The 15,639-nt window shown below is 32.8% G+C and overlaps 6 protein-coding genes across 6 annotated transcripts; 2 read left to right on the top strand and 4 right to left on the bottom strand.

The window, feature by feature from the left end:
• Positions 1-224: 224 nt before the first annotated feature.
• PPL_05785 (uncharacterized protein) lies at positions 225-1,919 on the top strand (the record flags this gene model as incomplete). The annotated part of the gene is made up of 1 exon (XM_020576658.1): positions 225-1,919. The coding sequence occupies one exon, from the start codon at positions 225-227 to the stop codon at positions 1,917-1,919; it is 1,695 nt and encodes a 564-aa protein (XP_020433907.1).
• An 80-nt stretch (positions 1,920-1,999) lies between these two features.
• PPL_05784 (nucleoside diphosphate-linked moiety X motif 17) lies at positions 2,000-3,143 on the bottom strand (the record flags this gene model as incomplete). The annotated part of the gene is made up of 3 exons (XM_020576657.1): positions 2,000-2,037; positions 2,186-2,594; positions 2,655-3,143. 3 exons carry the CDS (start codon positions 3,141-3,143, stop codon positions 2,000-2,002), a joined length of 936 nt encoding a protein of 311 aa, XP_020433906.1.
• Positions 3,144-3,217: 74 nt separating this feature from the next.
• Positions 3,218-8,077, top strand: PPL_05783 (uncharacterized protein; the record flags this gene model as incomplete). Its single annotated transcript, XM_020576656.1, has 4 exons — positions 3,218-3,231; positions 3,848-4,020; positions 4,099-4,517; positions 4,556-8,077. The coding sequence occupies 4 exons, from the start codon at positions 3,218-3,220 to the stop codon at positions 8,075-8,077; spliced, it is 4,128 nt and encodes a 1,375-aa protein (XP_020433905.1).
• A 300-nt stretch (positions 8,078-8,377) lies between these two features.
• PPL_05782 (uncharacterized protein) lies at positions 8,378-10,051 on the bottom strand (the record flags this gene model as incomplete). The annotated part of the gene is made up of 1 exon (XM_020576655.1): positions 8,378-10,051. One exon carries the CDS (start codon positions 10,049-10,051, stop codon positions 8,378-8,380), a length of 1,674 nt encoding a protein of 557 aa, XP_020433904.1.
• A 313-nt stretch (positions 10,052-10,364) lies between these two features.
• On the bottom strand, positions 10,365-13,425 carry atp7a (heavy metal translocating P-type ATPase; the record flags this gene model as incomplete). The annotated part of the gene is made up of 5 exons (XM_020576654.1): positions 10,365-10,459; positions 10,535-12,577; positions 12,643-12,796; positions 12,857-13,108; positions 13,186-13,425. 5 exons carry the CDS (start codon positions 13,423-13,425, stop codon positions 10,365-10,367), a joined length of 2,784 nt encoding a protein of 927 aa, XP_020433903.1.
• A 1,273-nt stretch (positions 13,426-14,698) lies between these two features.
• Positions 14,699-15,393, bottom strand: PPL_05780 (glutathione S-transferase; the record flags this gene model as incomplete). The annotated part of the gene is made up of 2 exons (XM_020576653.1): positions 14,699-15,274; positions 15,355-15,393. The coding sequence occupies 2 exons, from the start codon at positions 15,391-15,393 to the stop codon at positions 14,699-14,701; spliced, it is 615 nt and encodes a 204-aa protein (XP_020433902.1).
• Between the last annotated feature and the right edge of the window lie 246 nt (positions 15,394-15,639).

Genomic DNA, 15,639 nt, shown 5'->3' with positions numbered 1-15,639 from the left:
TTCCAATTTAATATTATTTATTTTTTTTTAATTTTTTTTTTAAATAATCAAATTTAGATCAATGCTTTTTTGCTAATTGTTATACACAATAAAATAATAATCCGATCAAATTGAACTCTATCTTTTTAATGTATTTATAAAAATTATTTATTTTTTATTATTTATTATTATATATTTCCAACTTTAATTTTTTCAGTATAAGTATTATATATAATTTTTTTTTTATGGCGGAAGAAGAAAATATATCAATTAATCAAGATGATAAAACACCTTTGATTAAAGATGAAGTGGTTGAAGTTGAACCTGAAAAACCAATTCATTGGATTAGTATGATAAGTATTATGGCGGTTGGTTTCATTGCAAATGTAGAGTATGGAATTGTTATGCCATCGATCAATGAATTTATTATTTCAAAAGATAGCCATTTTCATGGACATATAAGTAATAGTAGCGATAGCAGTGAGAGTCAGAGCGATTCATATTTGGGTTGGGCACTGTCTGGATTCAGTTTGACACAGCTGGTATTCCTCCCGATCGTCGGTATCTGGGCGGACAAGCGAACAATCAGAGAGGCAATCTCTGTGTGTATCATGATTGGAATCATTGGAAATATTATTTACGCAACTGCAATCAATCCAATCATGATTGTAATGGGTCGTGTCATTGCCGGTATCGGTAGTTCCAACATGGCGCTCACCAACAGCTATATAGCCGCCATCACCACCAAAGAACAGAGAACTCGGTACATGGGAAAGATCAACGGAATTAACGCAATCGGTTTGGTGGCCGGTCCCGCTTTCAATTTGCTGCTGTCGGTCACCAATTTCACTATAAAGATAAAGAGTTTCGAAATGAAAGTCACCCCACTAAACAGTCCGGGATACATGTTGGCATTCTTCTTGTTGTGTTGTTTGATTTCATTCATTTGGTTCAAGGAGCCACCTCGTGGATCGACCGACGCCACCGACGAAGAGAAACAATCGCTGGTTGTACCTGGAGGCTCCGGAGCACTCAACGGTTCATCGTTGTATCGCAGTGGCCGATACATGGGTGGTTCACAAATCTATCAGTCCAGCAATAGCAACTACAACAACAGCAATCAACAAGCAGCGAACCAGGAAGATGTGCACGCATCGATTACACAAATCACAAGTGCAAGTGCACATCTCTCTTTCAATTATAAATCGATTGCGAAATCAGTCAGTAAGATACACAAGTCGAATGGCGGTGCCATGAACTACAAGGAAGACAAAGAAACATTCTGGACAAACCTAAAGAAATTGCTGAATGCATCGCTTCTAACATGTTTCGTAATCAATTTCGTACAAAACTTTGTTTTCGGTGCGTTGGAAACAATGATTACACCGATGACATCCGAACAATATGGATTCAAAACGCTCTCAAACTCAGTGATGTATTCCGTTGTCTCGGCAGAGATCATTGTATTCATTTTCGCAACGGTCGCAGCAAGCAATATGGGTATTCAAGACAAATTTTTGGTACTGTTTGGTCAGTGTTTCCTCGGTGCCGGTTTAACTATGCTCTTTATTTTCTTTGGTGTGCCGGCAAACCGTCATGTCGACCTCTGGAAGTTCTGTCTCTCGGTGGCAATCACAACCGTTGGTATACCAACGCAGAACACCTCGATCTACTCGCTCTACTCGAAACTACTGAATCGTATCTTTGGTGAAGATGAACAACAAGGTTTCCAAACTGGTTTCATGATGCTTATGGGTTCGCTAGCTCGTATCGTCGGACCACTCTGGGCATCGTACGGACTCACAATGAGTAACCGTTTCCCTCTTTTCCTTGTGCTACTAGCAATGTGGGTCTTTGACATCGGTGTAACATTAATATTCTTTGGTAAATTAACATTTATAACAAAACCAGGTCAAAAAGCAATGATAGTTGCTCATTAAAAAAAAAAAAAAAAATACAAATATAAATAAATAACTATTTTATTAAACAACTTTGTTAACTTTACTATTTAAATATTGTTTTAATATAAATGTTGTTGCAGCAGGTATCTTTTCAATTCTATTTATAAATGATTGTTTTAAATTAATGTTATCAGGATTGTGTTTAATGTTTGTTGGGTAGAATGATTGAAAATCATTCTCTAAACTATCGTCGTTGTCATTGTATAATGATTGGTAATCATGTTTTGTTAATTCGAAATCTTTACCAGTGCTGATGTCAGTGAGTAGATGTGCTAATGATGATGTAGGTACCCATGCTGCAACCTCTACTTCATCTGGTTCCAACTCCACCTTTTGAAGATTACTAATATCGCTATGTAGTTTAATCTTTGTGAATAGTACAACGTGATGATCGGAAGGTAATCTATCGTCATCTAAATACTGTGGAAAGGTACTCTCGAATGCACCAATCACAGAGATATCGGCTGCCGAGTCACTCAATACCAAACCAGTTTCTTCCTTCAACTCACGCAATGCAGTCTCAAATATAGTCTCTCCTTTCTCCATATGACCACCTGGTAATACCCATACACTAGGGAATATTCTCATTGATTTCGCACGTTTCGTTAAGAAAACTCTACCAAATACATCTTCTATTAATATTGATACACCAACCTAAATATAAATGTTAATAAAACTTTATCATATTTGTTTTGCAAAAACATGACAACTTACTTTTATTGTATGTGATGATAATGTTATATTTTGTTGTAATTGTTTATGTTTGTCTGAATTTGATCGTAATAACGTTGAGAATGGACATGACTTTGGATGTGCAAATAAAGTTGTATAGGTTTCAATTTGATGATCTGACGTCAGTCTAACAGGTTCTTTAGGATTCGAAAGTATTAATCTACCGTTGGTTCTATCAAATTCAATTCTAATCATTCCTATCGTATTTTCTATTGACATATGATGTAATAAACATTTATTCCAAGGTATATTATCATATTTGTTATTATCATCATAACTATATACAATAGGCCAATATATTCTTTTTGCAGCTGCAGCAGTTTGGTTCATTTTATCTATATCTTTATCTTTTTTATTATTAATATTATCAAATGATGTTGTAGGATTGAATTGAATTTTCTTTAATAAAATTAAATTGATTAACAATAATAAAAATAATAAAATAATAATTTGAATAGAAAGTCTTCTCATTTGATATTTGATCTCTAATATGAATGAGAACAATATTGGTGATCAAATAAATTAATATTAAAGATTAAAAAAAAATGAAAAAAGATTAGTTTTTTTTTTATTTTATTTAATTTTAATTTTCAAGTTAATTATCTTATTGAATTGTGTGGTGTGTGTTTAAAAATAATAAATATTTAATAAAGCAATTTGAAAAATGTAGCGATAATAATAAATAAATCGGAGGAAAGATAAAAGTTTATAAATAATAAAGATATATATCTCCAAAATGTTACATTTCATTTTCAAATTGCTCATTACGATCAAAAATTTTTTTTCGAATCCCATCAAGTTTGGAAAAGAAAGATCTCTTCTTCATAGACAAAAGACGAAAAGAGCAATTTGAAATGAAATGTAGCATTTTGTGTAAGGATATGAGATTTTCGGTTCTTTTATCCTAAGGATGCAACAAAGAATCAAATTTCTATGTCTGATTCTATATCTTTTGTGATTTCATTTGAGCATTGGATTTGATGATTAGAATATATTTAAATAGAATAAAAAACAAAAAGATAAAAAGAAAAATAAATGAGTTGAGAACTAAAAAAAATCAATATATTAAAGAAATTTCATTAATCAAACAAATCAATCAGCTGATATAATCATTCACTCACTTTATTATTATAATTATTGTTTGACTAATTGAAAATTGATCAATTAATATTCAGTCATTTCAACAATAATATTTTAAGAGTTATGAATAATGATACTGTTGAATTACAATCAGATATAACTAATATCGTTTGTAAATCATTACAACTTGATAATAAGAATCATAAATTAGGTTCAATCATATTAAACGAAGCATTATTATCAAAATCTATAGATAAATTTAATGAAAGTATGTTAATTATCTTTATATTAATTATTATTATTACAATATTAACTTTATTATTGTTATTTAATTATATTAATATAGAATGTTTAGAATATGGATTAAAAGATAGTAATATAATAACAGATATATATAATAAAGTAAAGAGTATTAATAAATCACAACAACAACAACAACAACAACAACAAGATGATAGTAATGATAAAAAGAGAGTTCAACCATTAACATTTAATACAGTTAAACATGTTGATGATGATGATCGATTATTACCAATGTCTGTTGGTGGTCTTATCAAGAAGAACAACAATAATAGTAGTTCTATTGATCAACATAAATTTGCAGTACCTCAAGTTAGAGAGTCTGTACTTGGTCTAGACAAGTTGGCAAAGGAAAAGAGATTAGAGAGAGAAGCAAAAGAGAAAGAAGCAAGAGAAATAGAGAGTCGTCTAATTAATGATAATGATAATACCATTGACAACAAAGATGATGATTCACACTCATTTGTAAAGCAAAAAAACATTATAGAGAATCACTTTCACAGACACCTTCTCATCCTGGAGGTGTAAATCAAGATGTATTCGATAGAATAAATAATAAAAATAGAAATAATAATAGAGATAGGGATTATGATAGAGATAGACGAGATAATAGAGATAACAGAGATTATAATAGGGAGAGTAGTAGAGATGATAGAAGAAGACACGACCAAACACCATCGAGAAACAATGATAGTGATAGAGACGATAGAAGAAGATACGATCAGACACCTTCAAGAAACAATGATAATGATAGAGACTATAGAAGAAGATACGATCAAACACCTTCAAGACAAGATAGAGATGATAGAAGAAGATATGACGAAACACCTACAAGAGATAGAGATGACAGGAGAAGATACGATCAGACACCTTCAAGAAACAATGATAATGATAGGGACGATAGAAGAAGATACGATCAGACACCTTCAAGAAACAATGATAATGATAGAGACGATAGAAGAAGATACGATCAAACACCATCAAGACAAGATAGAGATGATAGAAGAAGATTCGATCAAACACCTTCAAGATATAATAATAGTAATAATAATAATAATAGTGATAATAATAATAATAATGATAGAAAAAGATATGATCAAACACCTTCAAGATATAATAATAGTAATAATAATTATTATGATAGAAAAAAATATGATCAAACACCAATTAAAAATAATAATAATAATAATAATGATAGTAATAATCAAAAGAGATATGAAGAAAATGATGAAGAATTTGATAGAGATTATTATGATGCTGATGAAGGTGAAGGTGCTATTCATGATCAACATGGTGATGGTCCATTCCTGGGTGATGAAGAAAAGTTTAAAAAGATGGAGGAAGAGATGCAAAAGAAACAAAAGAGAAGACAATCTACCAAGAAGAATCAACAGAACGAAGACAACTCTAGATGGGAAGCCAATAGAATGATGCAATCCGGTATCATGGTACAACAAGAGATCAATTTGGATTTCGCAGAGGAGGAAGAAGATCGTGTCAATTTGATAGTTACAAATACGGTACCACCATTCCTTGAAGGAACGGCTGCTGCCGCTGCATCACAACAACGTGTCGTTCAAACGGTAAAGGATGTCACTTCCGATCTTGCTGTCATCTCAAAGAAAGGAAGTTCACTGCTGCGCGAGTATCGTGACAAGAAAGATCGTATCAAAGGTCAAAAAAAGGTATGGGAACTTGGTGGTACAGTACTTGGAAATATCATGGGTGTCAAAGCAGAGGATGAAGAGTCTGGTGCCGCTGGTGATAAGAGTAATGTAAAGGATGAAGTCGACGAATCCACTGGGGAGGTTGTTAATTTCAAGAGTAATTCACAGTTTGCATCTCATTTGAAAGCTGCTGTTGCAACCAGTGAGTTTGGTAGAACGAAAACTATCAAACAACAACGTGAATACCTTCCGGTGTATGGTTGTCGAAGTGACTTGATGCGTGTCATCGCTGAAAACAATATCGTTGTTATCGTTGGTGAAACCGGTAGTGGAAAGACAACACAGCTCACTCAGTATCTCTATGAAGATGGCTATGCCAAGTTTGGAAAGATCGGTTGTACTCAACCACGTCGTGTCGCTGCCGTCTCTGTTGCCAAGCGTGTTGCCGAAGAGATGAACGTAAAGTTGGGTGAGGAAGTAGGTTATTCCATTCGTTTCGAAGATTGTACCGCACCGGATACAGCAATCAAGTATATGACCGATGGTGTATTGCTCCGTGAGTCGCTGAACGATCCCAATCTCGACAAGTACACTGCAATCATTATGGATGAAGCACATGAACGTTCACTAAATACCGATGTACTCTTTGGTATCTTGAGAAAAGTCCTAGCGAGAAGACATGACCTTAAATTGATTGTGACATCTGCAACTATGGATTCCAAAAAGTTTTCAATGTTCTTTGGTGATGTACCGGTTTTCACTATTCCAGGACGTACTTTTCCAGTGGATGTTCTTTGGAGTAAAACACCGTGTGAAGACTATGTCGATGCCGCTGTCAAACAAGCTCTATCCATCCATCTTACACATCCAGAGGGTGATATTCTCATCTTTATGACTGGACAAGAAGATATCGAAGCAACATGCGCCACCATCGAAGAGAGAATGAAACAACTCGGTAAAGATACACCTCCACTCTTGTTATTACCAATCTACTCTCAGCTGGCATCCGATTTACAAGCCAAGATTTTCGATGCCGCTGAAGCTGGTACTAGAAAATGTATTGTTGCTACCAACATTGCAGAGACTTCGCTAACAGTCGAAGGTATCAAATATGTCATCGATACAGGATATGCTAAACTCAAGGTTTATAATCCACGTGTCGGTATGGATGCTCTCCAAGTTACACCCATCAGTAAAGCCAATGCCAATCAGAGATCTGGTCGTGCCGGTCGTACTGGTCCAGGTCGTGCCTATCGTATGTACACTGAACATTCTTTCAAAAACGATATGCTCGACAACAATATCCCAGAGATTCAACGTACCAATCTCGGTAATGTCGTTCTCAATCTCAAATCGATCGGTGTCAAGAATCTATTGGATTTCGATTTTATGGATCCTCCTCCAGCCGACAACATCCTAAACTCAATGTTTCAACTTTGGGTACTTGGTGCTCTCGAGAACAGTGGTGATATCACTGCCATCGGTAGGAAAATGGTTGAATTCCCACTGGATCCGCCACTATCCAAGATGTTGCTGTTCTCTGTTCAACTGGGTTGTGCACAAGAAGTAATCACCATAGTATCGATGCTTTCCATTCCATCGGTGTTTTTCCGTCCCAAAGGAGCAGAGGAAGAGAGTGATGCTTCAAGAGAGAAATTCTTTGTACCAGAGAGTGATCATCTTACACTCTTACACGTCTATCAACAGTGGAAAATCAACAACTACAGTGCTCAGTGGTGTAATGAACATTTCATTCATGTCAAGGCAATGCGAAAGGTTAGAGAGGTACGTGGTCAACTTCTCGAAATTATGGAACAACAAAAGTTACCGGTGGAAACTTGTGGCTCCGATTGGGACGTGGTTCGTAAAGCTATTTGTTCATCTTATTTCCATCATTCAGCAAAGATCAAAGGTATTGGTGAGTATGTCAACATGAGAACTGGTATGCCATGTTTCCTTCATCCCACTTCAGCACTGTACGGTCTTGGATATGCACCAGATTATATTGTCTATCATGAATTGGTCATGACAACCAAAGAGTACATGCAAATTGTCACTGCCGTAGATCCTAAATGGCTAGCAGAGTTGGGACCAATGTTTTTCACAATCAAAGAATCATTCAAACAGAAAACAGAGAGAAAAAAGAGAGAAAAAGAATATGGAATCGAAGACGAAGAAGACACCAACGATGCAAAACAATTTGAACAACTCATAGCAGCTCCAAAACCATCAAAATTCCAAAGACTTACATTTGATAACGATAAATCAACACCAATTCAACATCGAGAAAATATTTCATCACCAGGAAGTGGAAAAAAAGATATAAAAAAAATATCAACTAAAAGATTTGGACTTTAGAGTAATAATAAAAAAATAAATCAACAATCTAGCTTTTTAATTATTTATACCATTAGATATAGCTTTAATTTTATATTAAACTGGTTTTGATTTATCATTTTAACTACTATATCGTGTTGGTCTCTCCACCGAATATCCAATTTTAAATATTAAATAAAAAAATAAATATTTATTTAGTTTTAGTTTTAAAATATTGTATACATATGTTATTTAAATAAAGAAAGAAATCTACTTAATCTGATTTCGAAACTAAACCGATAAAGCAATAGAATAATTAAATGTTTTTCTTTTTATTTAAAATTAATCGTTGATCTTTAATAATTTGTCCATATTAAAATAATCTATTATATCAATATGATAATCTTTGAAGAATGCACCTATAAAATCTACATAATTTTGATTTGCACATTCAACAAGTTTGGCATGATCAAATATGTTTTGTTTCAATAACCAATCCAATGTTGGAATGTCGCCATATTTAGAACCTATCCTTGAAATCACCATCGACTCTAAATCATATGAACAAAGTTTGTTATTGATGAGATATTGAACCATTTCAAAATCTCCATTTAACAATGCCCATTTAAAAGCTTCATTTGAGCAACGATGAGCAGTATTCTGATGAATCCACTTTATCAAATGTAAATGTGATTTTTCGGCAGCTTTATCGATTGCTTGTGACCAATTACGATATTCATTTGGTTTTCCAGTTTTATGAAGATATTGAATCATCGCCAAATTACCATCAGCACAAAGTTGTTCAATGAGATCATTCGGTACACCCTCTGTTCTATTCTCTTTGAGAAATTCGAATATTTCTATGTGACCTGCCTTTAGAGCGTTAAGCATTGCATTATCAGTACATCCTTCAGTTCTGTTGAAATGAAGGAATTTGACAATATCTAGTGACGAAGAAGCAGCCCTATCCATAACATGGAGACCGAGTGTATCTGTTCTATTTTCATGAAACCATTTTATCATTTCTAGCGTTTCCTTTTCATCATTTACAGTTATATAATCTACCTCCTCTGAACCAACTGCATTATGATTTTCATGTAACCATTTCGCAACCTCAAAATTGGAGTTTGTGATCGCATTATACATTGCCATACCACTAAACTGTTCATTACAGTGATCACACATCCACTTTAGGTCATCGAGTGACAAACTACATGCACCATTATCAATATCTTCTGATGAAAAGTTTATCTTTAGTTTGGTTGTCTTCAACCATTGAAATGTTCCCGGTTGGAAGTGCAAATATAGATTTCTATTGTGATAGACTATATCTTCAATATGGCCTTTAGACAACAGCCAATCAGGTATATGCATTAGATTTTGGTTTACAACCATGCCAACCAATCTAGTTCTACCGATTAAGTTGGCTTCATCGAATCTGTTGTTCAATAACCAATCTACAATCTCCAAATTGTCGCTAAAGGCAGCTTCAAACAACGGTGAATTAGCTTCATAGAATTCTTTGTTGACCTTTGGTGATAATAGTTTGACAGTTTCAATATCGTTTGACCTACAAGCATCAATCAGATCTCGCGAATAATCATAAATAGTATCTGATTTGCTTGTCGAAACTAGAAATACTGCAATCTCTTTTTTTCTTTCTCTCCTTGCGGCTTCTATTACTTCTGTTGAATACTTTGAAAGGTCCAATAGATTGAGTTCCACGAAACACTTGATAAAGTTTAATCGGTTGAATTTGATAGCTACTTTAAATATCCCCATGTTGTCTTTCAATTTCATTTGTTTGTAGTGATAGTTACTGCAACCAACGGTGATCCAATGCTTTACAAAAAGATCGAAATAGTCATATTGTATCAATAGAAACGGTAAATTAACTAATTGTATCCATTTGTATCTTTCATATCCAGGGCCATATGCTTCATTTTGTAACTGATTGAATATATTTGATCTAATAATAATATTATTAAATACAAGTTTAAATAACTCTGATTTCATCTATAATGTGATTTATTTTAATGATCTATCATTTGACCAACAAGTTCATTTCCTGCCAACTTAAAAACCAACAGATTCTTGCAACTCTCTTTCATTCTATATTTTTTCTAATTTTTTAATAAGCAAAATACTCTTAATTTAGAAATTAAATAAAGAAACAATTTTTAATTTTAAAAGTACTCTTCCGGAAGATCGTTGGTCATCTTACCAGTTAGAGTTGTTTTAAGACTTTAAATTATATTATACACCATATTGACTATGATGAATGTTGATTTCAAAAAAATAATATTATATTTATTAAATAAATTTATATCTAGGGATCGGGTTCTCTAGATAATAAAGATTGTTGTTCGACTTGTACACCTTTAAGTGGTATTTCAAATGATATATGTTTTTTAAATGATGATTCTGAATAAATAAATAAATAAAAAGTTAATTATCAAGTTAATTATCTAAATTAATTATAAATTATATATAACTTACCATTTGCTTGGAAATTATCACTATGTATTTTAATAACAGGTTTCTTATACATTTTAAGATGTAAACTTGATAAAACTACACTAATACTTGAAAAAGCCATTGCCAAACCAGCAACCATCGGTGGAATACTGAAACCTGCTGGAATAAGAACACCTGCAGCCAACGGTATACCAAGAATATTATACATGGTAGCCCAAAGATAGTTGAAACGAATTCTATTAAAAGTTGTTTTTGAAAGACTGATTGCGGTGATGACATCACGTAGATCCGATTTAACGAGAACGATATCAGCAGCTTCAATAGCGATATCTGTACCTGCACCAATAGCAATACCAACATCTGCTTCGGCGAGTGCCGGTGAATCATTGATACCATCACCTACCATAGCAACGACATGTCCCTGTTGTTTTAATTCCTGTACTTTTTTCGATTTATTCGATGGCAACACCTCTGCGAAAACCTGTGTGATACCACATTGTGCTGCAATGGCATTGGCTGTACGTGGATTATCACCAGTAACCATCCAAGGGAAGATACCCATCTTTTTGAGAGCGGTAATAGTTGGACGTGCCTCTGGTTTCAGTTGATCGCTAATGGCAATCAATCCACAGATCTCTTCATTCAACACAACAAAAACAACTGTATTTCCTTCGGATTCCAATCGTTTGATCTTTGCTTCGATATCATTGATACGGTTGGTGTCAGAGATGGTCTTGGCAAAGTTGATACCACACTCGTTGATCCATTTCATGTTACCAATCATCAGTGGTACTTTGTTGACGATTGCTCTAATACCTGAACCTGTGATACTCTCGAAATTCTCTGGTACAGTGGTAGCAGTGACATCACAAACTGTAAAGGCATAGTTGACGATAGCTCCAGCCAATGGATGTTCAGAGGCTGCCTCTGCCGATGCCACCAACTCAAAGAATGTCTTTTTATCATACTTGTTTCCAATGATATGTGATTCCGATACAATCGGTTTACCAGTGGTGAGAGTACCGGTTTTATCGAAAATGACAGCAGATATCTTGTGTGCAGTTTCCAAATGTGATCCACCTTTGATTAGAATTCCGCATTGAGCACCAATACCAGTTCCAACCATGACTGCTGTGGGTGTAGCCAATCCAAGTGCACATGGACAAGCAATTACAATGACAGAGATGGCATTTCTCAGAGCAAATTGGAATACAGTGGAATTGGCATTCTCTATGATCTTATCGATTGCACCGGAAGCACCAATACCAATCCAAACGAAAAATGTCAGCAATCCCAAACTAACAACTGCCGGTACAAACACACCACTAATCTTATCGGCCAACGATTGAATGGGTGCACGCTCGGTCTGAGCACGCTCAACCAAACGAATGATCTGCGAGAGCGAAGTATCACCACCGACACGAGTGGCACGCACATGAAGAACACCCTTTTGATTGACAGTACCTCCAATCACCTTGTCATTGGCTTGCTTGGTTGCAGGCATCGATTCACCAGTGATAATCGATTCGTCAACACTGGAAACACCGGAAACTACAATACCATCGGTTGGAATCTTACTACCTGGTAACACCTTGAGAATATCACCACGTTGTACCAACTCGATATCAATCTCTCGCTCCTCTAGAATATTACCATTACCGTCGGTTCCCAAGAGAATAGCTTTGGTCGCTTGAAGTGACATCAACTTTTTGATGGCATCCGATGTCTTTCCTTTGGCAATGATCTCCAAGTACTTGCCCAACAAAATAAAGGTAATCAACGAAGCAGAAGTATCGAAAAAGGTCTTCATCTCCATATTGGTCTCTGGTAACTCTGGATTCATCATATCCATAATCATAACCATCAAACTGTAGAAATACGCACAACTAGTACCAAGTGCAACCAAAACATCCATATTAGCACCACCATGTTTCAATGACTTGTATCCATTAATATAAAATCTCTTTCCAACCCAAAACTGTACAGGTGTTGTAAACACAAACATTAAAAAATCAGCAATACTAACACCATGTACAATTTGTCTTGTAAATAAAAATTGACAAACTAAAAAAATAATATTAAAAAAAAGTTAGATTTTAATGATTAATTAGATTAATAATAAAACTTACATGTAACTTTATGTAATATCATTCCAATTAAAAATACAGGTACGGTGAAACAAACACTAATAAATAGAACTCTTTGTATCTTTGCAATCTCTTCTTTTTGTAGATTCTTTGTATCTTCTATATTTGTTGATGGTAAATTAGCTGTAAATCCAACCTTTAATAAAAAATGTTATTATTATGTTTTAAAATCTATTAATTATTATTATTAACTTACATCTTCAATTTGTTGAATAATATTTCTTGCACCAGTTAAATCAGGATCATACATGATTCTAGCATTCTCTAATGCAAGATTTACTTTAATCTCTGTTACACCATCCATTTGACCAACGATACTCTCAATGATACCGACACATGATGAACATGTCATACCACCAATCTGTAACATCAAAGTATTATGTTCCGCTTGTTTTATATGCTTTGCTTCAAATCCAACTGAATTTATTTGTTCAGCAATCTCTTCTTCCTAAAAAAAAAATAATAATAAATTTAATAATATAGTTAATAAGATGTGATTTAATGTTTACTTTTGTTTTCACTTACATTTATAATAGATGGGTTAAATTTAACATCGGCAGTCTCTTGAAGTAATGCAACTTGAATCGAAATGATACCATCTACATTGGACATAAACGATTCAATGATACCGACACATGATGAACAAGTCATACCATGTACACTAAAGACAGCCTTCTTTAGACTAGATTCTTTGGCAGCTCCATCACTGATATCGATTCTTTCATCAGAGGTATCATTGATAACCTCTAATTTAATATATGACATGTTCGATATCGAAACTGTTCTACCTAATAATCTTTATTTTATATTACAATAATCTTTTAAAAAAAATATTATTACTATGAATTCTACTACTATTATTATTACAACAATTACAATTATATATATATATATTTAATAAATAAACAATTACAGAAAAAAAAACAAGTGAAGTGAAATTATTCTACCTTTTTTGTTTATTTTGCAGTAAGAGCGATATTTTGTGTGTGTGTGTGTGTGTTGTGTAAAAGTTACAACAAAGTATTTTTGTTTTTTTTTTGGTTTCTATGTTCGTATTTTATTGTATTTTGGTAATGTGTGTTTAATTTCTGTATAATTAGAAAAAACAACAAAAAAATAATAAATAATCTCTATCTACTTAAAGATGCTATTATCTTATTCTACTAATATATTAATGATTGGTTTTAAAGTTATTCTTATAATTAATTGGTTGGTTGGTTGTGTGGAGGAGGAAGTTTTAGCCAACTAATGCTAATGTTTTTTTTAAAAGAAGAGGAAGAATGAAGAGGAAGCTTATGAAGGGGAATGTTAAATATTAATGAGTGATTACCTTTTAATAACCGCCTGTTTTTTTTTTTGGTTTTCAAAAAAATTGAACTTTTACTTTTAGTTTAATTGTTATTTGTTGGCTTGGTTGTTTATGTGTGTGTGTGATGAAGTTGTGTTTAAAATCAATTGGTAAATATTTGTTTGGTTTGTTTGGTTTTTTGTTTTAAAAAACAGGTTGTTGTGGTGTTTTTGATTGATTACAGATGTTGTCACCCAAAAAAATCGGACCAAACAATACTATATATTATTATAAGAGGAAAAATATCAAAAAAAAAATAATCGTACAATTCTATATGATCATGGAATGAAATTATATTATAATCGAATATTCTAATTCATATTTATGATGTGATATTGAGGTGTTTTGAAAAAATTGAATAAAAAATAGAATAAATTAAAATTTTTGAATGATGACAGTGAAAAATGGGTGTCAGTTTTGTTGTTTTCAAACTTTTTTGTTGCAGATCTTTCTGTTTAAAAAGCTAATTCTGGTGTTTTAAACCGATTTTTTTTTTTCTGGGTTTTACCAGATATGAAATTTCAAATTGTTTAAAAAATAATATCAACAAACAAGATAATAAATTAATATTATTTATTATCTTTATGATGAGTTATAAAAGTTGTTTTGTTATTAAACAAAATTAAGGTATTAAGATGATTATTCATATTTACAAATATTAAATTGATTCAAATTCATAGATTATTTTTTTTAGAATCTTGTTTTCTCTCTTGATTGTAAGTATTGAGATATTGAAGGAATTGAAGAAATTTGTTGATAAAAGAGATTTAGATTTGGAAATGGTTCAATAGCTTTTGACATTTTTTGTTGGTGGAAAAAGTCTATGAGATTGAAAATCGACAGATCGGCCCAAGTTATTTCATCAGAAACAATATAGATCGTTGTTTTTTTAGAGAGTAGCCTTTCAAATTTTAATAGATAGTTTGGAGCAACATCGGTCTGGTATCTACGAATGGCAGCATCATCAAATTTGACAAGGTAGTATGGATTTACAACATCACGTGTAGCATGGGCATACGACTCAATCAGAGCTCTCTCCTTCAAACTCTTTCCAGAGAGATTGTATCTATTGGCCAAATAGTGTTCGATAGCGATAGACTGTGAGAGACCTCCTACTACAGAATCTTCATAATAAGGGACTTGGCCAAAGGTAAATGTCTTTCTAATAGTATCATTCATTGGATAATCAATACGAATATCATTATATTCAATATCGACATATGCCAATATTAATCTAATGGTTTCAGCTCGACCTCTAGTATTAAACTGATAAAAAATAAAAAAATAAAAAAAAAATTTCTAATTAGAAAAAATTCTATTTATTTAAAGGTTAAGCAAAAACTTACATAATATAAATTAGGTTTGCCACTTTCAACAGTATCCATTTTTTTATTAAGAGATTTTAATTATTTGATTTATAAATAGAAGTGATATTTAATTATTTATTGTTTTTTTTTGATTAGTAAATTAGTATATATTAATATTTTTTGTTTTTTTTTTTGTTTATATAATCAATTGTTTTAAAATCAAATTATTAAAATAAATAAACAATTTAAATACAATATCAAAAAATGGATTGTATTTGGTGAAAGTGGGGAAGATATGTTAACAATTTTGTTTTTTTTTCTGAA

This window comes from Heterostelium album (genome assembly GCF_000004825.1).
Source record: "Heterostelium album PN500 unplaced genomic scaffold PPL_contig12, whole genome shotgun sequence".
In the NCBI taxonomy this organism is placed as follows: Eukaryota; Evosea; class Eumycetozoa; order Acytosteliales; family Acytosteliaceae; genus Heterostelium; species Heterostelium album.
Note: the sequence above shows the minus strand (reverse complement) of the source record. Positions and strands in the feature narration are given on the sequence as shown.